The sequence below is a fragment of the Hordeum vulgare genome, chromosome 4H, assembly GCF_904849725.1.
Source record: "Hordeum vulgare subsp. vulgare chromosome 4H, MorexV3_pseudomolecules_assembly, whole genome shotgun sequence".
NCBI classification, from domain to species: domain Eukaryota; kingdom Viridiplantae; phylum Streptophyta; class Magnoliopsida; order Poales; family Poaceae; genus Hordeum; species Hordeum vulgare.
This window is the reverse complement of record NC_058521.1, coordinates 604053120-604077578: the sequence shown is the minus strand read 5'-3', so window position 1 is coordinate 604077578 and position 24459 is coordinate 604053120. Positions and strand designations below refer to the sequence as shown.

General features: G+C 46.0%; 5 protein-coding genes and 1 pseudogene across 7 annotated transcripts; all 6 read left to right on the top strand.

The window, feature by feature from the left end:
• Nucleotides 1–2455: 2455 nt before the first annotated feature.
• LOC123449989 lies at nt 2456–9082 on the top strand. 2 transcript variants are annotated; one of them, XM_045127383.1, is made up of 16 exons: nt 2456–2680; nt 2995–3086; nt 3302–3381; nt 3455–3513; nt 3858–3943; nt 4165–4283; nt 4352–4408; nt 4477–4535; nt 4850–4935; nt 5132–5250; nt 5319–5371; nt 5463–5570; nt 6193–6345; nt 6427–7384; nt 8135–8273; nt 8435–9082. In XM_045127383.1, exons 1-16 carry the CDS (start codon nt 2527–2529, stop codon nt 8636–8638), a joined length of 2526 nt encoding a protein of 841 aa, XP_044983318.1. In that variant the 5' UTR covers nt 2456–2526; the 3' UTR covers nt 8639–9082. The 2 variants fall into 2 exon arrangements, with proteins under 2 accessions (XP_044983318.1, XP_044983319.1); XM_045127384.1 differs by having other exon boundaries at nt 2485–2680; nt 2998–3086.
• A 2177-nt stretch (nt 9083–11259) lies between these two features.
• LOC123449987 (DNA-directed RNA polymerases II, IV and V subunit 9A-like) lies at nt 11260–13096 on the top strand. The gene is made up of 4 exons (XM_045127382.1): nt 11260–11403; nt 11498–11573; nt 12088–12246; nt 12792–13096. Exons 1-4 carry the CDS (start codon nt 11375–11377, stop codon nt 12870–12872), a joined length of 345 nt encoding a protein of 114 aa, XP_044983317.1. The 5' UTR covers nt 11260–11374; the 3' UTR covers nt 12873–13096.
• A 107-nt stretch (nt 13097–13203) lies between these two features.
• On the top strand, nt 13204–15717 carry LOC123449984 (2-oxoglutarate-dependent dioxygenase 11-like). Of its 2 annotated transcripts, XM_045127378.1 has the most exons (5): nt 13204–13573; nt 13710–13957; nt 14169–14493; nt 14638–14912; nt 15638–15717. In XM_045127378.1, exons 1-4 carry the CDS (start codon nt 13280–13282, stop codon nt 14878–14880), a joined length of 1110 nt encoding a protein of 369 aa, XP_044983313.1. In that variant the 5' UTR covers nt 13204–13279; the 3' UTR covers nt 14881–14912; nt 15638–15717. The 2 variants fall into 2 exon arrangements, with proteins under 2 accessions (XP_044983313.1, XP_044983312.1); XM_045127377.1 differs by lacking the exon at nt 15638–15717 and having other exon boundaries at nt 14638–15124.
• Nucleotides 15224–17636, top strand: LOC123449986 (2-oxoglutarate-dependent dioxygenase 11-like). Its single transcript, XM_045127381.1, has 4 exons — nt 15224–15927; nt 16083–16330; nt 16564–16888; nt 17065–17636. Exons 1-4 carry the CDS (start codon nt 15709–15711, stop codon nt 17314–17316), a joined length of 1044 nt encoding a protein of 347 aa, XP_044983316.1. The 5' UTR covers nt 15224–15708; the 3' UTR covers nt 17317–17636.
• A 219-nt stretch (nt 17637–17855) lies between these two features.
• Nucleotides 17856–19812, top strand: LOC123449988 (annotated as a pseudogene).
• Nucleotides 19813–20525: 713 nt separating this feature from the next.
• LOC123449985 (metalloendoproteinase 1-MMP-like) lies at nt 20526–23197 on the top strand. The gene has a single exon (XM_045127379.1). The coding sequence runs from the start codon at nt 21567–21569 to the stop codon at nt 22638–22640; it is 1074 nt and encodes a 357-aa protein (XP_044983314.1). The 5' UTR covers nt 20526–21566; the 3' UTR covers nt 22641–23197.
• The last annotated feature ends 1262 nt before the right edge of the window (nt 23198–24459 follow it).

The following is a 24459-nucleotide window of genomic DNA, read 5'->3' as shown; positions in this document are numbered from 1 at the left end:
TGAACACTAAACACTGAACATTTTTTAATATACGGTAAATATTTGTGTACAAACTATAAAGACACAGTGCACTTTTGAAATAATTCTTTTGTATTTTGAATAGGTTTTCATATACTTAGCTCCATTGAAAACAACAACCAATCTTTTGGGGAAAACGTACTAAAATCCAAAGAGAAAAAAAAATGGTGTTTGGTCGAGAGTGGGCCAGCCCATTTTTGCAGGCTTTCAGGCTTAGCCTTTCTGTTTTATGCCCATGGACGTCATACACAGGAGGTCTCCCAAAATCATGAGTTGTGCCTCACTTATCATAATCAGGAAGTTTTTTTTTCCTTTTTTATGAGATTCGCTTAGTCAAATTGTTTTTATCTCTTGAACTGTGCATCCATATTTTAAAACATTTTTATGATTTTTCAAACTAGATCTCATGTTAATTGATTTCGACGGACTACTTTTGTCATGGAAAAAACAAAAAGAACAACAAACAAAACACAAAAAGCCACAATAAAAAACACAATTGACGAAAAATAGAAGAAAAGGACGAAGCCGAAGGCACAGTTACGCAAGAACTTTGGTTACTCCACAAGAATAAGACATGTGCCTCTCTTGTTGGCATAATTTTTGTTCCTTTCTAAGAAACACATTTTTGCTTCTCCCGAAAGCAAATATGTGCTTCTACCAGAGGCAAATTTGTGTTTTCTTGTGACAACATTGTTCTTTTGAAAGGAAATAAATCTGTGCTTCTTGTGAATGCACATGTTTGTTTTTCTATTTTTTGGGAAACACAATGCAAATCACAACACAAATTTTTGCTTCTCATGGAAGCACATATTTCGTCCTTTTTAAAAAGCTTGGTCGTGCTTCTCGCGAAATCAAATTTGTGCTACTCATGAAAGCATATTTTTTTGCGCATTTGTTTTATTCATAACCTAGGAAAAAAGGTATGAAAACCAAAAAGCCGAGAAGCTCATATAAAAACTAGAAATGGGCCAGCCACACAACTGGGCGTGCCACTGAAAGTGACCCCTGGAGGTCTGCAATCTCCTCATTTAACTTATACAATATTTTAAGGGCATTAAACTTTTTTTAAACACCTATAACTTTATTCATACTTATAAAAGTTACATGTACACTGATTTGGACCTAGCATCCAAGAAAATTCAAAGTAACTTCTATGACTAAGAAGTAAGAACTACAATGAAATTCCTTGAAAACACCTTATTCGCGGTACCAATCTCTGGTGGGAAAAAAAAATACTCCAAAGACTTTGGTAAAGAAGCTATAATCAGGCTGAAGCAACGACGTTGTCACTCTTTCACCCGCAGGAACATTACCAAGAAGGATTTTTGGAAGTGCATTGTGTTGCCCATCCAAAAACATGAGAAGTCTTGCTTGATGAACATACTTGGGCCGGGGATGATTCCTAGAAGTGCACGCCGTTGAATCATTATATTTTAACCATGGTGACAATAAATATATTTCACCTTCATAAAGAATCAGACAAAAAAAAGCTTGACACAACAACATAAATTCATCCGAATAATCGGACCTACGAGGAAAGAAAACTCTCTAACCTCATGACAAACCAAAAGAACAAGACGAAACTTATTCTCACAAAACTATGATGATTACTAGACGTTGACTAAAAACATAGGGGTTGTGAAGGTATAAGGTCTTCCACCTCTCAGCGTCTAGATGACAGTCGGAGGCAAGGGGACCTAAATTTCTTAGATTTTCTTTTGAGGAACCCTAAATTTCTTAGATGCTGCCGCCGCCATCACCTAAATCTTTTATTCTTAAATAGCTAGAATTCACTACTCCCTCCGTCACGGTTTAGAAGGCGTGCATGCAAATTCTTTAGGACATAGGTGGTTATTGATTGGCTGTGAAATGAGTTAAAAAATAGCATTCACACTACGCATGCATATAGAAGTAGTACAACGGAGTACTAGTTAGCTGCTAGGAGTAAATGCAACGTGCCTTAATCTTTGTCTATTTTGGAAACGCACGCAAGTCTAACTGTGTCTTCAAAACCGTGACGGAGGGAGTATTAATTTTTCTTCTTCATGTAATAATGTCACATCATCAATTCATGCATGTAGTCATAAGTTATTTTTTTCATTAATCTCTTAATGCAAAACATACCCTCATGCATGAATCTCTAGGTAATTAAGCAAGACATTTTTCGCATTAACATTAGTTTTTTAATATATATTCATATATTTTGAAATAAGTTTCGAGGCATCGTCTAGTTTGTTCATATATTTTTAATATTTATTCATAGATGAGGGCAGCGGGGGCACGAGAAACCCTCAACTCGGCAATCAGGCCCAATGACAGCCGCCAGCGGTGATCTAACAGATTCGGCCCAGGCCCATGTACAGGCCAGCCCAGGCCCTTTTCCCTCCCACTGTCGTCTTCGTCTAATCTCTATTTCCGGAAGCGAAAAAACGGCGGCCGTCGTATTCGTTGGAATTCCGCCACCAAATTCAAAACCCACTCTCTCTCCCCCACCCTCCGCCTCATCCGATGGCCCCAGCGGCAGCCGTCGACCCGGGAGAATCGACGCCGGCCACCGCCGCGACGCCGCGCACCGGCCCCGCCCGGCCGGATCTCGCGCGCCGGCTCCCCGTCACCCCGCGCGAGCTAGGGTTTACGCCGTTCCGCAACCCTCCCCCTCAAGGTACGGCCGCCGCCGCTCCCCGTCCGTTCTCTCCGGAGCTCGAGCCCCCTCGGTCGAGTCGCCTAGCCCGGCGACGGCCGCCCGCTGCGCAAGTCGGTCTCTTCCCCCCCCTCTTTTTTTCTTTCAAATCCCCCCGTACCACTCCGGGGCGCAAGATGGGTCTTTTCTTGGTTTTTACCTACCAAATCTTGGCCCGCTGTTCGTGTTGCTTGTTGCCTGTGTCCGGATTCCTGCCCTGCGCTAGCCAGAGAGCGAGTTGATTTCTTGAAATGAGTCGAGTGGTGGGGATAATTCAGAGAGCCTTTTGTCTGCAGAAGAGGGGGCGCTGCAGAATTCGTCAGAGGGGAAAATTCAGGCGCCTGAGTTGAAGCCTCTTGCCGGATCTCAAGCTGTTCCAAAAACCGAGGTGAACCCCTCTTCCCTCTCTCCATCTCTCTGCGTATTCAGCTGTGTGTGTGTGTGTGTGTGTGTGTGTGTGCTCTGCTCATGCATCTTCCCTCCCACATGGTCCGGCTCCCTCCCTGCTGCCCAGGAGCTGTTTCCATTTTTCATACTGTCACGGTTCGTCATAATTGTTTTGGTTGGTTGAAATGTATTGACATGGTTTATCATAATTGTTAGGGCGTCAGCACACCTATAAGTTTGGTTAAGAGCATACATGCACAGTTGGATGCACAGATACCAGTCAATGCAGATCTTAGGTGAGCTATTACTACTTGTAAGTCTCAACAGTGATGTGAGTTTCTGAAATGTAATTTTTATCTTCTTTTGTAGCCAGAGAAAACCACCAGCAAAGGCCACCATGCTCCCCAAGCGCGACCCTCCTCCTCTAGGTACAGCGACGCCAGCCGCTTGGCTTCTGCTTTTTAATTTATGCCTCAGCCCCTCAATCGATAGCGTGTGCAGTGAGTTGGTGATGTTTCTGTGCTTGCTCGCCTGCTTAAGTTGCCCTTTCCCCACCATCATTTTTCTTTTCAAATTCATATATACTTTGAAGGCAAATTAGGGTTTTTTAACTTTTTATAGCCTGCCAAAATTTGGGCTACTGATGTTAGTACTTACCTGAGGTTGGATTCCATGCCTTGCATTTGCTAGATTGCGAAATTGAATCTTGGCCACCTACCTTGCTCGAAACCAGTCAAGTCGATATATAATACAAATAACCTTTTGTTTGCAGAGGGAGCACTGCCAAATTCATCAGAGGAGATTCAGAATCCGGAGTGGAAACCTCATGCCAGATCTCAAGCTCCTCCAAGAACTGTGGTAAACCCCTCCCCCATCTTCCCATCTCTCTGTATGCGGGCACAAATCATGTGCATTCAGCTGTGTATACTCATGCTTCACTTCCCTCCCACATGGTCTCTCTCGCTCCCTCTGTACCGAAGAACTGATTATATTTTAGAATGTAGTTTTAATAGTGGCATGGTTTTTCATAATTGTTTTAGATAGTTGTAATATATTGACATGTTTATCATAATTGGCAGGACGTGAGGACACCTGTAAGTTGGGTTAAGAGCGCCCGTGAAGCTTTGGCGCACAAAGCATTCACCGACGAACATAATGCACTGTTGGATGCACAGATACTAGTCAATGGGGATCTTAGGTGAGTTATTATTACTCAGTCTCAACAGTTATGTGAGTTTCTCCAATTTAATTTTATGTTCTTTGTAGCCAGGGAAAACCACCAGCAAAGTCTGCCCTACGCCCCGTGCGCAACCCTCCTCTTAGGTGAGTTATTATTACTCAGTCTCAACAGGTATGTGAGTTTCTCCAATTTGATTTTATCTTCTTTGTAGCCAGGGAAAGCCACCAGCAAAGTGTGCCCTACGCCCTGTGCGCAACCCTCCTCGTCTAGGTACGGAGACGCCAGCCTCCTGGCTTCTGCTTTTTAATTTCTGTTCGAGACCCTCAATCGATAGCTTGTGTAGCGAGTTGTTGATTTTTCTGTGCTTGCTCGCCTGCTCAAGTCACCTTTGCCGCCCCTCTTTTTTCTTTCAAATTTGTATATACTTTGGGTGCAAAATAGGGGTTCTCATAGCCTGCCAAAATTTGGGCCAGTGATGTTGGATTCCTGCCTTGCATCGGCTAGATCGCAAAATTGAATCTTGTCCGCTTACTTTGCTCAAAATCAGTCAAGCCGATATAATACAGAGAACCTTTTGTTTGCAGAGGGAGCACTGCCAAATTCACCAGAGGAGATTCAGACTCCTGAATGGAAACCTTATGCTGGATCTCAAGCTGTTCCAGATACCATGGTAACCCCCCCCCCCCCCTCTCTTTCCATCTGTGTGTGCACGCCCTGCAGGTGTGCTTGCTCATGCACGTCTTCACTCCTGCATGGTCTGTCTCCTTCCCTGCTGAAGAGCTGTTTTTTTTTTCAGATTTTTTTTTATACATCTCAGTCCTTTTGGTTAGTTGGAATATATTAACATAGTTTATCGTGATTGTTAGGGCGTGAGGACACCTGGAAGTTCGCTTAAGAACACCTGTGAAGCGTTGGCACATGAAGCATTCACCGATGAACAGCATGCACAGTTATATGCACATATATTAATCACTGCAGATCTTAAGTGAGTTATTACTTCTAAGTCTCAACAGTTATTTGAGTTTCTTCATGTAATTTCCTTTTTCTTTTTAGACAGGGAAAACCACCATCAAAGGCTGCCATGGTTCTGGCCTTTGGACAACCTGGTATGTGCAAATAGCCAAATACACGTCAATGTAGATCCGTTGATTTGCTCTGTGTTTATCTTCTACCTTTAATGTTTGTGATGACGTACAGTGGAGGGTCAGAAACATGCATGGGAAGAGGTTTGGCGTGCTGCTCTTGACAGATACCAGAGCCAAATGTCACCACTGGGCTTTGAGACGCCTTTTAGTTCCCAGAATGGTAAGTACATTATGTTTTGCGGTAGATCAACTGCTTGTATTTTTTGTTCCATCACTAAGTACAACTCGCAGTGGCTCACATATATTTTCCTGCAAAAAAAGTGTTTCATATAGGATATTAGTAGTACCATCAAATTTTCTAAAGGCAACTTCGGTTGAGATAATTGCAATTATTATAAGTGCGCCATTTCGTTTACTTTTTAACCTTGTCTGCTGTTTTTGGTACATTTATGAGAATATTTCTCTCTTTAATACCTCACTTTACATGATTTGAATCAAATATGTTTTGATTACCTATCGACAAATATATGTTTGTAGTATGGGCACAAACTTCTGTGTGCAATTTTGGCCATTACTTTTATGTGAATATTTAGAACAAAATGTATAGAAAGATAGTATACTATATTTTTCACGGCAGATATACAGAGTTCTTGAGCTTAGGGAAACTTGGATTACATGCTTTCAAAACTAGCTTCTACAAACAAACTGTAACATATAGGTTTCCGAATTAGTTGAATATCTTATTATTAAACATACGTATATTTTCAAGAAAGAATGAAAGCTTCTTTAAGAAAACATATCTTCATGAAAAGTGCTGACAGAATGTGACATACCTTTTTTAGGCCCGTTAGAACCATCTCCTAACAGCATGAAGAATCTTGAGGAGTTTGAGCCGAAGGAGGCACATTCAGAGCTCGTTGATGCACAGACTAGCAAATGGCAGAACCAGAAGTCACCAGTGACTGGCTTTGAGACACCCATCAAGTCTTTGATAGGTAAATTAAATACCTTGTATGTTCTGATAAATCACATGCTTATATTTTTGTTCCATCATCACTAAATAAATGAGTTTGCAGGTAATTGCACAGCTCAAGGTTTGGATGTTCAGAATGGCGGAGAGGTTCAGCTGGCAGTCAGTTGTGCTGACAAAGTTGATCAAGAGCCACCTGATGACAGTAAGATAAAGAATAGAATCTATGGCGGGCTAGAATCTCTTTGCGGCAGCACTCCCTTGGAAAGTTCAGAAAGCTTGACGGAACAGGACTCATGTGTGAAATGCAGTAAAGATGGACAGCTGCTGAAATGTTCCAGCTGCTTCTTAGCTGCCCATGCTAGCTGTTTCGGTTCATCGGTGACATTCGATGACTCTGGCCATTTTGATTGCCCTGTTTGCTATTGCCGTAAAGCCGCTGAAGCATTGGAAAAGGCTAAGAAAACATATTCTGAAGCTAGGAAAAATTTATCTGTTTTCTGCAGCGGCTGGAAGCAATTTACAAAGGAATTCAGTGAGCAATCTATTGGAACTCAGCAAAGAGCTGCTAACTTCGAGGATCAGATGAATGGCTTTAACACAGCTAAAAAGCAAGGTAACCATCAGTCTGAAGCAGCTAAGCTGTCTTGCAAGGATGAAGAGCCTAATCATCTTAAAGAAAATGGTACAAGTGATGCTTGTCCTGATAAGGTAGTCACCACAAAGACAACCGTTTCTCCGAGTTCTGAAAATGCAAAATCCCATGGAGATGGCAATAGCAATTCGTCTCGTCAAGTGCCATATTCAGCTCGGGATAAATTCAGTTCTGTTGCAAATCACAACATCGGGGTTGGCAAAGAGAATTGTCTTATGAATTCTCCCAACTGCAATTTTTCTGATAGACCGGGAGCTATGTCTTCGCGAAACATGAGTCGCCGCAAAGTAAGCTTTCAAGAAATGGGGACAGTGGCACCAAATAGTACTTGGAAAACATTGAGGTACCAGGATCAGTTCGTGCATTCACCAGCAAGGAAAAGATACTATCCGTACCCACCCGAGCATTAGTAAGTTTTCTGTACTTCTTTTCTTGGTTGCACTCTCTGAATTATTAAGTATGCCTGTAACCTGTGGTTAATTTATATTCAAATTACACGAACCCCCCTGATTTATACTTGCAATTAAATAAAGCTGTGCCATGGATGTTTGTAGGTTGGAACATACAAAGTCACAGTTCTCTTGCTTAATTGAATTATTTAAGGTTGTTAGTTCAGTACCATTATAGCATAATGCATTTAGCTTTGAGATGGTCTAAACCTGAGAAGAGTATAAATCTCTTGAGGGAGGGGTTACTCCATGCCAGATACTGGTATGAGGGAAAATGGGTCTCTTCAATGATGGATAATTTTGAATTCGCAGTAGTTTTCGTGCTCATGGTTAGTCCGAATGAATTTATGTTTAGGATGGGGAAATTGGATTGTACTCTACGCTGTACCTAATTGCATATGACGCTGGCTGCTGTGGCCTGTGGCATAGCTATGGGCATGTTGTTACTGTTAAGCAATTTTTGCACAGGCACATAAAGTAATCTGCGCCAATGCAGTGCATTATTATCCTCTGCCGTGCAGTTTCACGTACGAAAATAATCCACACACATGAAAAAGGAAGCACACATTAAGATTTCTTTACAATGGCAGTGTTTCTAAATGCAGACGCCCCATCTGTTGAGAAAATACATACCCTTGTTTCCATCTAATGTGATGATGCATGCTCTGTTCTCAATGTCTCAACAGCTAAGCAAAAAATATGCCTTGCAGCTATAGTCCCCACACACCAGCTATGAGGAGTCCCCTGGCGCCAACCAAAACGCCTTTTACAGGTAAAACGCCTTTTACATCGACAACTGCAAGGCGCAAGATGATCTTCTGGAGCGAGGCAGAGGAGGTGGCTTTGAGGGTAAGCATGCATACACAGTGGTAGATTCGATGGCCCAGGGAGGCTACCGTGAAATTTCATTGCTAACTCTGAACCATCTCATAATTGAGCTGGGTAAGCTGTGACGCGTACTCACACACTTGCATGTGTCGCTAACTGTCCACTTGCATGTGTGGTTTCAGGAGGCAATGGCGAAGTTGGCCCCAAAGGGGGAGGCGGTGAAGGAGAAGAGGTCGATCTCGTGGGTGCGTATACACGAGTACTGCAGGGAGTCGATCCACCCCACACGCTGCCCAGACGACCTGAGGAAGAAGTGGAACCGCATGAAGAACAAACTGGGGGTTTGTCCTGAAGACGACGACAGAGTAGGAGACGGCTGCCTCTGAAACGCCCGTCCCCATCTTGCCGTGGTAGGAGAAAGGGAAGTGAAGTGGCCGTGCCCTTTGGCGCTGTATCGGCGAAACGTCTCTGTCCTAGTCTCCTAGAGGCCTGTTTCGCCCTCTGTTGTGGCGCGGCGGCGATCGTCTGTCTATATTTATGGTGAATCTGGTGACTCCTCAACCAAAAAGGTTTTGGTGAGATGGGTGTGCAAGGCCCAAGGATGGTGATGATGGTAGATGGGAGTGGGAACTGAAGTGCACAGACGTCATATGGACAAAACTCATGCTCCAGGTCATGTGTTGATGAACTGTATGATGAAGACTTGCATTATCAGCTAATTAATCTTGTACTACTAAGGCCTGACTGACAAAGTTGTTGTTTCCAGCGGCTGTGCTGGGACTTTTGTACTATTGTTTCATTAATTAATAATGGACAAATTGTTGTTCTTCTCCCTTTTGGCTGACAGGTGAAGCTGTTTTTTTTTTTTTTTTTTTTTTGCATATTGATTAATAATGGACAAGTGGTCCTTAGGTTTCTTTTTACTCCGCATATTAGGTTTGCCTTGAATCAAACTTTATAAAGTTTGAGCAAATTTACATCGAAAAATATTAACATCTACAATGCCAAACAAATACAGTATGAAAATATATACTGTGATGGAACTAATGAGTAATGATGCTGGTTTGGTATTGTATAAATGCTAGTATTTTTGACTTAAGAAAACCTAATATATGAAGTATATAAAAGGAGTCGTATATATGTGCGTGTGTGTGCTCAGAAATATGGAGCCATTTTCCTATATAGGCATGGATTTGCTATCAACACTAGCTGGGGTGGTTGCTATCTGAATCGTTTGTTTGCATCGAGATTCGCACTTTCTTGTAGATAAGATTCTCTCTCACATGTACACACACATGCGCGTATCCCAACATATAACGCGCGGCACAGATTGCTTACGCTCCAGCGTAACTTTATATCTTTGCTTTTCTGTATATATATATCATCACCCAAGATACATAATAAGTTATTCTTCACCCGAGGTAAACTTACATTGTTTCATAAATAAATTACATTTGAAATGCAAATAGTTACATTTATATTGATTCACCACGTAAAGTTTGACATAGAAACAAAAATATAGGTCATAAGACCATAAAAATGGTGTTTTATATATATTTTACACTATGTTTTCGTGTTTATAATTTTACGTGACACAAATTATTTTTTATAATGACTATATATTTCTTACGGTCTATTTTTATGTATGAAATGAGATAACATTGACGGAACATAAAATTACGATGCATTGATATAAAAATAGGGAATGTGAAGAATAACCATTCCTCACTCAGGGTGATATTTTTAGTTCTATATACATCTATTTCTCAATTGTTTTGTGGAAAGTGATTTCAGACAGGAGTAGATAATAAGTAGGGTTGTAAATGGCAGCCACAAGTCCCATTTATTTAGCTTTTTTCCAGCTTCATAGTTCATTTTTCTTAAAAGAACAAATTTTTGAACTACTAAATAATAAGTGGGTTTAAATGGGATTAAACGGGACCAGTTCCCTCCCTAATAATAAGAGAGGCAAAACAGCCACACAACGTGACAAAGAGTGAAGTGCGTAGGTGCAGGGTAAATTATCGTCGGCTCGACGGTCCATGCTTCGGATCATCGTCGTCGGCTGCTTTTGATAGTGTCGGATGACTTCCTAGCTCCGCCGGGCGACGACGTGGAGCAAGTGAAGCGCGGCATGACTGATGACACGCTATCCGTTGAAAACGTCGACATACATGTGTGTATTATTTCTATCTGGGAAACGTTTCTGGCCGGTGCGCCGGTCGAACTGGGCATGCAACATTTTTCTGTCTAAAATGTTGCAACCAGCGTCATATTTGCTACAAGCGTTTTTTATTTGCTACATTTGTCCAGTAAAAAAAACTGCATATACGTTTGGTTGCAACTCCAGTTCGTCAGACTTTTCGTTACAATCGATGTTTTTTTACTTTTGCTATAACCGTGTTAATTTTTGGTACAACCGGCATCATTTTTTGCTGCAACCGTTCACTAAAAAAGTTGCATACACGTTCACGTAGATATTTGTTACAACCCGTGTTTGACTTTTGCTACCACGCACCACCAACTTCGTTTTTTTGCTACGATCACGTAGATATTTTTCGCTACAAATTTTGTTTTCTGTTGCAATCGTTGAAAAAATTGCTGCATCACGTCGAATTTTTACTGCATCGGGAAGAAAAATGTTGCATGAAGATCCAACAGTGTGGACGCACGGGAGGTGGTGGATCGTGCGGTCCGCGCGCGGCCGGGCGAAAGTTTCGGCCGGGGCAGCATTGCCCTTTCTATTTCCACGAGGAATGTTTTGCAAGGCTTGGCTTCTGGCATTCATTCACAAAAGAGAGAAGGAAGTATGTAGATGGAGGAAACAAATTACGTCCCTTTTTCGTCCTATAAGAAAATAGAGAAAACAAAGGAGGCGGAAAAAATAAAATGCCTAAATAAATGAACCAGAGGGGCAAAATCGGGAATAATAATAAACAGACGGAAACAAGCTGGGCAAGACGGTGGGAAGAGAGAGAGACCGACGTATATAAACCGGACCAAACCCACAGGAAAAAGAAAAAAAGACTGATCTGCCCGTCGACTCTCGCTCCAGGGCCAGCAGCAGGAGGAAGGCAGCGGAACGCCAATCCAACTCCGCCGCCGCCGCCGCCGCCGCCGCCATGAGCGCCATGAAGTTCTGCCGCGAGTGGTACGTACGCACCTACGCGCCTCCCTCCCTCCCCCTCTTCCTGATGATGGCCGGAGTTGATTGATCGACTGCTTCCTGATGTCGGCGGCGGCAGCAACAACATCCTGTACCCCAAGGAGGAGAAGGAGCGGCAGCTGCTCCTCTTCGCCTGCCGCAACTGCGAGCACCAGGTATCCACCTTCTCTCGCCGCCAAACCCTATCCCCCCAATCCCCACCCACTTACGCAATGCCGCGATTTATTTACCCCACGGCTCATTCATCGCCCGAGGCCCCCGAATCCTAGCTAGCTAGGGTTTTCGCCCCCCCCGATCCAAATCGCTGCTCGATCGCACGCACCTGCCGCTCGATCGACCGCCCCAATTTCCACGGGGCAGCTCTGCCCGGTTACATCGAAAACAGGATCATCATAGCCCATAATGTCTGTCTGCCTACCTTTTTTTTTTGTTTTCTTTTGTTGTTGTCGTCGTCGTCAAAATTGATAACCAGTCATGCCATGCCCGCATTTCCTATCCACGCCGGCGGTTATTCACCCGTTGCCCTGCAAACAGGCTTGACCCCGAATGAATATGAATGAGCAAACGTCCTCTGCTTGCACCATCCTGCAAAGACTTGGTAAATGGTACAAGAAGGATGTTCTCACCACTTCTCGCCTGCCTGCTTTGCTGTGCTTTGTCCTTGTCCAGGAGGTGGCCGCCGACAACTGCGTCTACCGCAACATCGTGCACCACGAGGCCGGGGAGCGCACGCAGGTCCTGCAGGACGTGGCTTCCGACCCAACCCTTCCCCGCACCAAGGACGTCCGCTGCTCTGCCTGCGGCCACGGCGAGGCCGTCTTCTTCCAGGTCCATGCCGCCAACCTGTTTGCTTATTTGCTTCTATCTGTGTATTGTATACATGGCTTCAGATATCATGCCATGATCCATCACATGGCACTGCACTTTTTATCAACCTGATGTTCAAGCTTGCTTGCATCTATACCTCCTCATCCCTAGTATATATGTCTGCACTCCAAACTGCATTATCACTCTGGTTTGTGCTTTAAAGACCAACTGATATGTTTATGCAACAGCAAGGATACCTTTTATGCAACACTGCCAACTGATTGATTAGGGGCCACCGGAACGTACCACTCATCCTCTACTATTTAGAATGACTGCAACTTAATATCTCTTGCATAATGAAGTTTGGCTGTCGGTTATTATTCTTCCCCTGTTTTCATGGTAGATCAACATCCACCTGTGAAGCTTGAATGTTCTTAATAGTTACAAAATGTCCTTGGTAGAAAGAATTTGACTGTATAAAAATGTCCTTCATAGATTTTTTTTTGACTGAAGATGTCTGAATACAGCAATTATTAACCTGTTGCTGTCTTTATGATGATTTGCAGGCTACAGCAAGAGGGGAGGAGGGGATGACTCTGTTCTTCGTATGCTGCAACCCCTCCTGCGGCAACCGGTGGAGGGAGTGAGCGATTCACATCTCCTTCCTGCGGAGGCTACCGGCGACCCGTGCCCTTTAGGATCATGCTCTGGAATTTAGTTTCCGATAGCTAGCTTCTTGTTAGAGCACAAGGGAGCTGAACTTGTGAAACATATAAATGTGGTTTCGGTACTTGCTCGTGGCCATGCATATATCGTGCAAACCTTTATTATGCCGCCCCCTAATCACATTTGATAGATTGGTTATTGCCTACGCACTGTTAATTCCTCTGTTTCTGATGTCCTGTGCAAAGTGGGTTATGACTTATGAGCAGCATCGTGCGAGTGTGATGTTTCTTCCCTGGTAAGAAAAGACAAAGCTGGATTGTATTCTGTGGTAATATGTGGACTGGGTTTTCTGAACGTGAAAGTACTGGATGCCTCGTTTTACCATCTTATGTTATATATGTGCCAAAAGACACGAGGTCGACTGAAGACTGAAGCATCTCAGGAGAAGCAACAGGAGATGCAATCTCTTACCGTCCCGAGCGTGCAGGCCATGGTGGCGGCCACCGGCAGAGCCACCGTGCCGCCAAGGTATCTCCGGCCGGCCGAGGTGGTCGCTGGCGACAGCGAGGCCCAGATCCCCATCATCGACTACCAGAGGCTGCTGCTGGAGCTGGAGCTGGACCACTGTGGCGAGGAGTCTGCACGCCTTCACAGGGCCTGCCAGGACTGGGGCTTCTTTCAGGTCAGTTCCTTGGCTGAAAGTTTCCATTGCTTCATCTCTGTTGCCTATGTTTCCTCAAACACAGGAGACCTACATCCACTTGAGTTGCTCTTATAATTGCGTTATCGTGATATTAGAAAGTAACTGGTTCTTGCAGCTGATTAACCACAGCGTCCCAGACGATGTGGTAGAGGGAATGAAGATCAGCATCCAGCAGTTCTTTCAGTTACCCATGGAGACGAAGAAACAGTTTGCTCTGGAGCGAGGGCAGCAGGAAGGCTACGGTCAACACTTCGTCTTCTCGGAGGATCAGAAGCTCGACTGGGCTGACATGCTTTACCTCTACACGCAGCCACATGAGAGCAGGAACACCAAGCTCTGGCCAGACCAGCCTGCCAACTTCAGGTATGCCTGTCTCAGTCTCTCAGATGTCATTTTTGTTGTCTCCTTTAGTTTTTCCTACTTGCAAGCGCAAACTAGGTAGAAAAACAATTAAAAAAAGCATCATTTCTAGCGCAAATTGTGGTTCCAAGTCTTACGTTACTAGATGGAACATTCTAGTGCAGTTCTTACCCGTGATAGTGATACGTGTTGTTGCATTTTAAATCTCATTCAGATCGACGTTGGATGTATATTCTGGTGCTGTGAAGGATGTATCAGACTCCCTTTTGGCCACCATGACGAAGAACTTGGGACTGAAAAGAGAAGCGATCGCTGACAAATGCATCCCTGGAATGCAGTCTGTCAGAATAAACTACTACCCCCCATGCGCCCAGGCAGAGAAAGTCGTTGGCTTATCCCCCCATTCTGATGCTGATCTCCTAACCCTTGTCCTCCAAGTGAATCACGTCCAGGGCCTGCAGATCAAGAGGAACGGCAGCTGGCTTCCTGTCAAGCCTGTCTCGGGCGCTTTTCTCGTCAACATCGGAGATATGTTTGAGGTGAGAGCGAGCAGTCGAACACCGATTCGATGCTGCTGTCTGCTGATGGCCAGATGTTGTACGGTGCAGTATGCTTGCAGAACTAATAATATCATCAACCAAATAAATCCATTTCCGTTGTTTGTTTTGCTTTGACGAGGACAGGTCTTCACGAACGGGAGGTACAAAAGCATCGAGCACCGGGCGGTCGTCGACCCGAAGGAAGAACGGCTGTCGGTCGCGGCGTTCCACCTCCCAAACGTCCATGCCATGATAGGTCCTCTGAAGGAGATGGCAGCGCATGAAGAGGACGCCTACAAGACGCTGGACCATGAGAGCTTCATGAAGCTTTTCTACGGGAGGAAACTCGAGGGGAAGAGCTTCTTGGAGCAGATGAAGCTAAATTAGCTGGCCAGCAGCTGAATGCTACCATATATCAGGTAAATAAGCCATGTTCGGTGCAGGCACTGTTGATTTGCGTCGGTGCATCATTCTTGTATCAGATGCTCAGATAGTATAACAATGAAAAAAATAGCGCGCTATATAAAATAGCGTTGCCTCTGAAAATATGCTATTAGCGTGCTATATCATTGCTATAGCGTGCTATTAACAAGACATTATACACTGATCAATTTAGCGAGCCAATTCTGTATATGCTATAGCGTAATTTTTTTCAGTGAGTATAATGCATGTATCGGTTTTGCAATCGATCATGCTCCGGAATTTAGTTTCGGATATCTAGTTGTCTTGTTAGAGGCACAAGAGGGCTGAACTTGTCAAACATATATTGTGATTTCAGTGTGATTTAGAGGCACAAACCTTTATTACAGATTGTTTCTACTAGCCTATCCGCTGTTAATTTCTCTATGCTGCTTGATGCCCCACAAAGTGGGTTATGTGCTGTGCGGCCATGAAGTAGCTCTATGGTTTCAGTTTCCATCCAGTGTGAAGTTGATTCCCATGAGATAGAAAAAGGTTTTCAACGGGGGGAGAAGAAAAAGTTGATCCCGAGAAACTAGTAGACAATCTGTTTAAAAAACAAAGAAACTAGTAGAAGAAGAAGAAGAAGACAAACGAGTTGGCAGTATTTTTATGGATGTTGTAGCAGGACTGAATTTCTGAATATTATATTGCTGGATGATGCCATCTGTGTATATGCCAAAAGGCATGAGGTAGATAGAAGACAAGACTGAGCTATCAGAGGAACTAGTGGCATCTCAAGAGCAGCAACAGGAGATGGAATCTCTCCCCGTCCCGAGCGTTCAGGCCATGGTGGCGGCCACCGGCGGAGCCGATGTGCCGCTGAGGTATCTCCGGCCAGCGGAGGCGGTCACCGGTGACGGCGAGGCCCAGATCCCGATCATCGACCACCGGAGGCTGCTGCTGGAGCTGGACCGCCGTGGCGAGGAGTCTGCACGCCTCCACAGCGCCTGCCAGGACTGGGGCTTCTTCCAGGTTAGCTTCCTTGGCTTCCATCTTCCTCTGCTGCCTGCTAACTCTGTTACTTCAACCCAACAAACCTACCAAAGATGTATACTTCCAGTTGACTTCCTGTTATAATTTTGCCAGTTCCTGATACTAGTAGAAAGCATTTGCTCTTGTGTTTGCAGCTAATTAATCACACTGTCCCAGACGATGTGGTGGAGGGAATGAAGGCCAGCATCCAAGAATTCTTCCGGTTACCCGCGGAGACGAAGAAGCGATTCACGCAGGAGTTGGGGCAGCTGGAAGGCTACGGTCAGCTGTTCGTCGTCTCGGAGGATCAGAAGCTTGACTGGGCTGACATGCTTTACCTCTACACGCAGCCACCTGAGAGCAGGAACAAAAAGTTCTGGCCTGACCAGCCTGCCAACTTCAGGTATGATTGTGATTGTGATTGTGATTCTTCATCGCCTGTTGCTGTCTTGTTACTGTTCACAACCTGATTACAGTGAAATGATAGTACTTTTTTGTTGTCTCCTTTATGAGTTTGCCCTACTTGGGAGGGCAAATTGGGTAGAAAACATTATTAGAATAACTCGTCGTTTCTTCTAGTCTCAAGTGTCAACTGCAAACCTGTCATTAAGTGTTTTGATTCTGAATCCCATTCAGATCGATGCTGGATAGATACTCTGGTGCTGTGAAGGAGATAACGGATACCCTTTTGGCTACAATGTCGGAGAACTTGGGACTGAAACAAGAGGTGATTGCTGACAGATGCGTGGGCGGAGTGCAGTCTGTCAGGATGAACTACTACCCGCCATGCGCCCAAGCAGACAAAGTCATCGGCTTCTCCCCGCACTCTGACGCGGATCTCCTGACTCTTGTCCTCCAAGTGAACCATGTCCAAGGCTTGCAGATCAAGAGGAATGGCAGCTGGTTTCCCGTCAAGCCTGTCGAGGGCGCTCTCATCGTCAACATTGGGGATATCTTTGAGGTAATTAAACATGTGCGGTCGAACAGCAACTGCTCAGTGCTTCTATGTGCTGATGAACAGATGTTATCAGTGCCTGGTGCTGTATGCTATTTTTTTTTGTAAGATTAAGAACTGCGCCAACTGAATAATAATAATTTGATTCTCGCTGTCTGTTCTTGCTTTGCTGAGGGCTGCAGATCTTCACGAATGGGTGGTACAGGAGCATCGAGCACCGAGCCGTCGTCAACCCGAAGGAAGAACGGCTGTCGGTCGCGGCGTTCCACTCCCCAAACATCCACGCCATGATAGGTCCTCTGAAGGAAATTACGGCACGTGAAGGCGGGGAAGAAGAGGCGTACAAGACGCTGGACCACGAGAACTTCATGAGGCTTTTCTTCGCAACGAAGTTGGAGGGGAAGAGCTTCTTAGATCGGATGAAGCTAAACTAGCAGCTGAATGCTACCCACCATAGCAGGTAAACCTTGTTGTCGGTTACGAACTGCGGGTGCATCTGTGGTGTCTCCGAGGTTCCAGGCATCACTAGTTAGTTAGCATCCTCGCATCTGTGAAGATCTGTTCTTCGTGTGCTGCAACTGCAACCTCTCCCTGCAGACCCATTAATTCCCTTAAGGCCCTAACAGAGCATGCTCTGCAATTTAGTAGTACTTGTCAAACATATGTTGTTTGTTTCAGTACTTGCTCAGGAGCATGCATATGTTCCGCAAACCTTTATTATGCACCCTTATCATATTTGATAGATTGGTTCTTATGTTCTTGATGTCCTGTACAAAGTGGGTTATGTGCTGTGCACCCATGAGGTACCTGTATCATATCAGTTTGTATCCAGTGTGAAAATAAAAGGAGAATGGAAGTTGATCCCCGGAAGAAGGCAAACAAGCAAGTTGGCAGTATTCTATGGTTGTAGCTGTACTGATTTTCTCCTGAATATTAAATTACTGGATGATGCGTCGTTCGTCACCATCTGTCTATATATGCCAAAAGACATGAGGTAGGCAGAACAGAAGACTGAAGCGTCCGGGGAACCAGTAGCATCTCAATTCTCAGGAGCGGCAGGAGGAGATGGAATCTCTCCCTGTCCCGAGTGTGCAGGCCATGGTGGAGGCCACCGGCGGAGACCATGTGCCGTCAAGGTATCTCCGGCCAGAGGCGGCAGCGGACGGGCTGTCACCGGTGCCGAAGACGGCGATTGTGGGAGTCAGATCCCCATCATCGACTACGGGAGGCTGCTGCTGGACCATGGTGAGGAGTCTGCACGCCTCCACAGCGCCTGCCAGGACTGGGGCTTCTTCCAGGTTAGTTCTGTTCAGCTTCAACCGTTAGCTCGGAATTTCCATTGCATTCCTTCTGTCTCTGCTCACTGCATGCCTCTGTTGCCATGCATATGTTTCCTCAAACCAACAAACCTAGGGAAGACACACTTCCAGTTGACTTCCTCTTACAATTGTGCCTCAAATCAACTAGAAAGTATTTGCTCGCCTGTTTGCAGTTAATTAACCAGTGTCCCGGACGACGTGGTGAAGGGAATGAAGGTCAGCATCCAAGGATTCTTTCAGCTTTTCGCAGAGACGAAGAGACGGCCAGCGAGGGCGGCTGGAAGGCTACGGTCAGCTGTTCGTCGTCTCGGAGGATCAGAAACTCGACTGGGCTGACCGCTGACATATGCTATTCTATTACTCAGAGTCACCTGAGAGCAGGAACACCAAGCTCTGGCCTGACCAGCCTGCTAGCTTCAGGTATGATTGGGAGTATATTCTTCATTTCATTGCCCGGACCTTTCAGCTTAGTTACAACGGAATGATGCTTTTTGGTCGTCTCTTTTATTATTTTGGCCTAATTTGGAGAGAAAATTGGGTAGAAAACAATTTCCGAAATATCTTTTAGTGGTTCCAAGATTTTGCCCTGCTAGTGCTAGATGGAGCATCGAGTTCTCAAGTGCTGCGTTTTAAGTTTTTTTCAGATCAACGCTGTATAGATATGCCAGTGCCGTAAAGGATATAGCAGATTCACTTGTGGCTACGATGGCAAAGAATCTGGGGTTGAAGCAAGAGGTGATTGCCGACAGATGCATCAGCGGACTACAGACCGTCAGAATGAACTACTACCCGCCATGCTCTCAGGCAGACAAAGTCGTGGGCTTGTACCCGCACTCGGACGCCGATCTCCTGACCCTTGTGCTCCAAGTGAACCATGTGCACGGCCTGCAGATCAAGAGGAACGGGAGCTGGCTCCCCGTGAGGCCCGTCGAGGGCGCTTTGGTCGTCAACATTGGAGATATCTTCGAGGTAAGTAACTAGCATGCACTAACTACAACTACAGAAGGCTGGTCTCTGCCGCTGAACGGATACTGTAGGGTGCCTTGCGCCGTGCATGCTGCATTTTGTGGAATTAAACACCCAAATGGATTGATTTCCGTTGTGCCGTATTTGCTTAGATTTTGTAGAACTAACATTGAACCGGCTAAATAAATCGATTTTCCGTTGTCTGTTTTGCTTTGATGAGGGCTGCAGATCTTGACGAACGGGTACAGGAGATCGAGCACCGCGTGGTCGTGGACCCCAAGGAGGAGCGGCTGTCGGTGGCGGTGTTCCACTCTCCGAACACGCGCACCACGATAGGCCCTCTGAAGGAGCTTATGCGATGGTGGAGCACGAGAGGTTCAGGAAGCTCTTCTTCGCGACGAAGCTCGAGGGGAAGAGCTTCATGGAGCGGATGAAGCTCAAGTAGCTAGCGGCTGAACGGTACGTGGCATAGCAGGTACAGTAGTAAACCATGTCATTGGTTCCGAATTGGCGGCTGTTTCCAACCTTTCCTTTCTGGAGAAGAGATGAAGCATTGTGGGTGGATGATACCATGCATGCTATGCAAAACAATCAGTACACATACATATACTCCCTCCGTTTTTAAATATAAGTCTTTTCTTAAAATTTCACTATAAACTACATACGGATGTATATAGACATATTTTAAAGTGTAAATTCTTTTATTTTATTTTGTATGTAGTCAATAATGAAATCTTTTAAAATACTTATATTTAAAAACGGAAGGAGTATATGGGAAAGCAGGTGGTGTGCCGATCATTTCTATTGCCTGGTAGTAAGAAGTAGGAGGAGAGCGGGGAAAGTAGCAGTTGCGGATGCATCTGTAGCTGGTGTGTCCGAGGTTGCAGGCCTGACTAGCTAGCATCCTTGCATCATCATTGGTAATAGATATCCAGATATTCTAAGTGTAGCCTGTCTATCATGAATGTGTGAGCGAGACGAGAGTCAACATTGTGCCGGGCCATATATTGCCTCGAGCCCTCCAACTAGCATCCTACTAGTTCCTTTTCTGTTTGGTGAGATGAGAAGGTTGGCCGAATAACATTGTTTTGTCTTTTGCTTAGAAATGAAACTACAAAAGTAGCATCAGGGAGCAGACAGCCCAAAAAGAAACCTATTTTGTTCCAATAAAGTGTGGGCGTAGGGCACTTATTCGACTACAAACACAGAGAGTCAGCCAAGAGTGAAAATAATACTCTCTCCGTCTCAAAATAAGTGTCTCAAGCTTAATATAATTTTATACTAAAGCACGTCTCAAAATAAGTGTCTCAAGCTTAATATAATTTTATACTAAAACACGTTTCAAAATAAGTGTCTCAAACTTAATATAATTTTATACTAAAGCTGGTATAAAGTTAAGACACTTATTTTAGAACGGAGGGAGTATAAAGTGGCTTGGGGGACATGTGTAGATGGACAGGATAGGATGAACTAACGAGTTTTTTCTTCTTTTGTATGAGGGAGTCAGTCAGTCAAGGACGAAAAAGTGTGGATGTAGACAAAGAAAAGGAAACAATCCCCAGAAAATCATCAGGATTGCAAGGCGAGCGAACCGTGCCCGTCCAAACAAGACTTGATACCGAATTATTGGACATGATACTGGATTACTGATGATGCTGATAGAGTGATAGTGATGTCGTCTGCAGCAGCTTGATGAGGACTCGTCGCCGGCCAGGCCAGGTCGTGGCACAAATAAAGAAGGAAGCAGAAAATACTGGTAAGACGAGTGGCGACGAAGCTGAAGCTGAAAGTTGTGTATGTCTTCTCCGTTGGAAGATAAGAGACAAAGAGAGCAGGAGAGGACACGCATACGTTGCAAAGCCAGACATTTCTTGTGTCTTCCGAACTTGCATTTTTTCTTTTCAAGCAAGAGCATATATGTACATATATAGCTCCAAATAATCAAGACAGTGTCATCACCTCAGTTTGGCAAAACGAAATCTAAGAGGGCCGGAGCAGGGTACGAAGGACCGATCCGTTCCATTGCCTTGACTGTATCATGTCTGAATCGGATGATTGAGGACGCATGCAGGTGGCACAAGGAAAAGAGATAAAAGAAAGGAACGCTCACAGGTGGCGACCAAGCCAAGCTGAAAGCTGCGTCTGAGGACAGACACGCATCAAGTTTCAAAGCATACCCCGTTTTCATCTCCTCTTCCTCCTTTTTTTTTTCAAACCAAAAGCAAAAGCAGAGCAGAAGCTTCAGTTTAACACAGACAAATTATTAGTCTAGTTGTGCGGCTTTGGCCCAACACAAGTACACCCTCAACATTCTTCTTCTTCTTCTTCTTTATTTATATGCAATATCTGCAGTCAAAGTGTTTCGGAACACGAGCATAGCATAGCATGCGCGCGCCCCCATGTCCTCCTCTGCTCTCCCCTTCTTCCTCTTCTTCTTCTTCTTCTTCTTGCACCTCCTGCTGCTTCCACCATGCTGCGTCTGCTGCTCCCGGCACCTCCTCCTCCACGCCGGCGCCGGCGCCAACTCCTCCTCCTCGCTGGCGGACATGCTCCAGGTCACCCACGGCGGCGCCAACGGCAGCGTCACCGACGGCCTGAGGCGCTACCTGGCGCGCTTCGGCTACGCGTCCTCCGCGCCTGACGACGCCGACGGCCGGGTCGTGGTGAGCCTCTACCAGTCCACCCTCGGCCTCCCCGTCACCGGCCGCCTCGACGCCCCCACCCTCGACCTCCTCGCCACCCCGCGCTGCGGCGTCCCGGACCTCCAACACAGCTCCCAAGCGAACGCCACCGCCACCGCCACCGCCCGCTTCGCCTTCTTCGACGGCCAGCCGCGGTGGGCGCGGGCGCCGGGCCACTTCCTGCTGACCTACGCCGTGCTCTCCACCCCGCCCTACCAGCCCCTCCCGCTGCCCCGCAAGGCCGTGCGGGGGGCCTTCCGCGCCGCGTTCGCGCGCTGGGCGCGCGTCATCCCGGTGCGGTTCCGCGAGACGCGGGACTACAACACGGCGGACGTCCGCGTGGGGTTCCTCGCCGGCGACCACGGCGACGGCGAGCCCTTCGACGGGCCGCTCGGCGTGCTCGGCCACGCCTTCTCCCCGCCCAGCGGCCAGCTCCACCTCGACGCCGCCGAGCGCTGGGCCGTCGGGGACCTGGACGCCGCGGGCGCCGGCGCCGTCGACCTGGAGTCGGTGGCCACGCACGAGATCGGCCACGTGCTGGGCCTCGCGCACTCGTCGGCCCCGGACGCCGTCATGTACCCGAGCCTCAAGCCGCGGACGCGCAAGGCGGAGCTCACCCTCGACGACGTCCGCGGCGTGCAGGCGCTCTACGGCTCCAACCCGCGCTTCAGCCTCAGCTCCCTCTCCGAGCCCGACACCTCCTCCGCCTCCGCCTCCGCCCCGGCGGCGGCCATCACCAGGTCGCCCGGGAAGAAGACGACCATCGTCCTGCTCCTGCTGCTTCTCTGCTAGCTTGATCAAGGTCTTCTTGAGCTGGGTAGGTAGAATGGTACGTAGATAGATATACACTCTGTACTCTACACATGGGTAACACGACACGTCGTAAATTAGTTGGTTGGATTTGAGAGAGGAACTGATGGCCGATCAGGGTTTTATCAGGCAGGCAGGTACGTTGGGTCGATCGATCGATCGAGTTCCTCGTGAATTTGGGAGCTGGCTTTGAATTGAAGAAACGGTTTTATATTTATATAGTGCAAGAATGGAAAGAAAAAAAAGAAGAAAATTTGAAAAGCACAAGTCAAGCATGTCGTCGTCCTTTGTTTGTGAAGCAAACATGACATCTTTCTTTTCTTCTCTTCTTGGTTGATGGACAGGTGGTTAATGATGAGCTGAGCATGGTTTGATTCTGGAGAAGAAAGTTGCTTAGGCCTCCTTTGATTCATAGGTTAGGAATATCATAGGAATAGAATATTTTTTAGAAAAATGAGATGTCATGTATTTCAAATCCTATGTAATGGATTAGGACGGGAGACATGCATCCTTTGGTTCACATCATGGGATTTTTCCTACTATTGAGTCCAGGGCTAATGCTTATTTTTCTATGGAATGGGAAGGATAGAAGGAATTCGTCCATAGGAATAGGATTCTATTCCTACAAACCAAAGGACTCCTATCCTACAAAAAAATCCCTCCAAACCAAAGGACTCTAAGGTGTGGCTAGTTCTTCTCGGTGTGTATTTGTTGGAGCACTATCAGGGAGGCATATATTATATTATGGTGTAGCAACTACGGAGTAGCAAAAGATAAAGTGAAGAGACGAGACGAAAGCAACATGCACGACGAGGCACACACGATTTGATGGATATCCTTTCTTTCTTTCGGGGTCGGAAAAGTTGCACCAACGTCGCCTTCGCTAGCTGCACAGTCCACAAGCACACGCGTGGAATCCGTGTGGCCTAGTCGGGCCGGCAGCCATGGAACTGGTGACGGACAGACTCTCTCTCGGTTGAGCAATGGCGGGTCAGTGTCGTCGTGTCGTCCAAACTGACTTTTCCGCCGCATCTACGTACTGGTTCTGGTGCGTGCGCACGCCTGCCGCAAGTGGTGAGCCACGTCTTTTCATCCACGGACCCGGACGCACGAAATCGATGAAACAGTGACTGTATATCGTGCACGAGAAAGAATTAGCTACCAGGTGCCGCCAGGTGGACGCCTTTCGGAATGAAAAATATATTTTTTTCAATTTTTTTTTGATCTGTTCACCATCTGTCATATCAGTCTAAGAACAACTCTACGTGTGGCGCGCTAAAAGAAATCTACAGCACTGAAATCCATTCCTATTTTTGTGCGCGGCAGGGCACCCGCTCCAGCAGACGCGGTAAAAAATGGAGCGCGGTGTTGACGTTCTAGCAGACGCTGCATCGAGCAGCCAACCACATCATTTAATATTATAAACATACATTTTTTTATTGAAACAACATAAATATAGTTGAATTGCATGAGCTAGTTCAAAATCATCCAACGAAGATCATGATAAATATAAAGTTCAAACGCAATCACGCCTCATCTTCTTCCTTCTCTTCTTCTTCGTGCGAGTCTTCGCCCGAGGACGATTCGTCGTCCTCGTCGTTAGTCATGCGTCCATCCATGAGACCATCTCCAACGACATTATACAAAGCTATGCCCGGTGCTCCGGAAGCCATGCGTGCACCCATGTCAATCGAAGGAGCTCTCATGCCTCCATGAGAGAACCAAAAGCCTCTCATGGTAGCTCTCAAGTCACCAATGCCTCCCGTAGATGCTTGCATGCCTTCAATGGTTGCTCCGAAGC

Coding starts and splice junctions, on each gene's coding strand:
- LOC123449989 (XM_045127383.1), top strand. CDS start 2,527: ATGGCCCCAGCGGCAGCCGTCGACCCGGGAGAATCGACGCCGGCCACC. Junction 3,944..4,164: donor AAGCTCCTCCAAGAACTGTG/GTAAACCCCTCC, acceptor CATAATTGGCAG/GACGTGAGGACACCTGTAAG. Junction 5,571..6,192: donor GCCTTTTAGTTCCCAGAATG/GTAAGTACATTA, acceptor TACCTTTTTTAG/GCCCGTTAGAACCATCTCCT.
- LOC123449987 (XM_045127382.1), top strand. CDS start 11,375: ATGAGCGCCATGAAGTTCTGCCGCGAGTG. Junction 11,574..12,087: donor GCCGCAACTGCGAGCACCAG/GTATCCACCTTC, acceptor GTCCTTGTCCAG/GAGGTGGCCGCCGACAACTG. Junction 12,247..12,791: donor GCGAGGCCGTCTTCTTCCAG/GTCCATGCCGCC, acceptor GATGATTTGCAG/GCTACAGCAAGAGGGGAGGA.
- LOC123449984 (XM_045127378.1), top strand. CDS start 13,280: ATGTTATATATGTGCCAAAAGACACGAGGTCGACTGAAGACTGAAGCA. Junction 13,574..13,709: donor AGGACTGGGGCTTCTTTCAG/GTCAGTTCCTTG, acceptor TGGTTCTTGCAG/CTGATTAACCACAGCGTCCC. Junction 13,958..14,168: donor GACCAGCCTGCCAACTTCAG/GTATGCCTGTCT, acceptor AATCTCATTCAG/ATCGACGTTGGATGTATATT.
- LOC123449986 (XM_045127381.1), top strand. CDS start 15,709: ATGGAATCTCTCCCCGTCCCGAGCGTTCAGGCCATGGTGGCGGCCACC. Junction 15,928..16,082: donor AGGACTGGGGCTTCTTCCAG/GTTAGCTTCCTT, acceptor TTGTGTTTGCAG/CTAATTAATCACACTGTCCC. Junction 16,331..16,563: donor GACCAGCCTGCCAACTTCAG/GTATGATTGTGA, acceptor AATCCCATTCAG/ATCGATGCTGGATAGATACT.
- LOC123449985 (XM_045127379.1), top strand. CDS start 21,567: ATGTCCTCCTCTGCTCTCCCCTTCTTCCTCTTCTTCTTCTTCTTCTTC.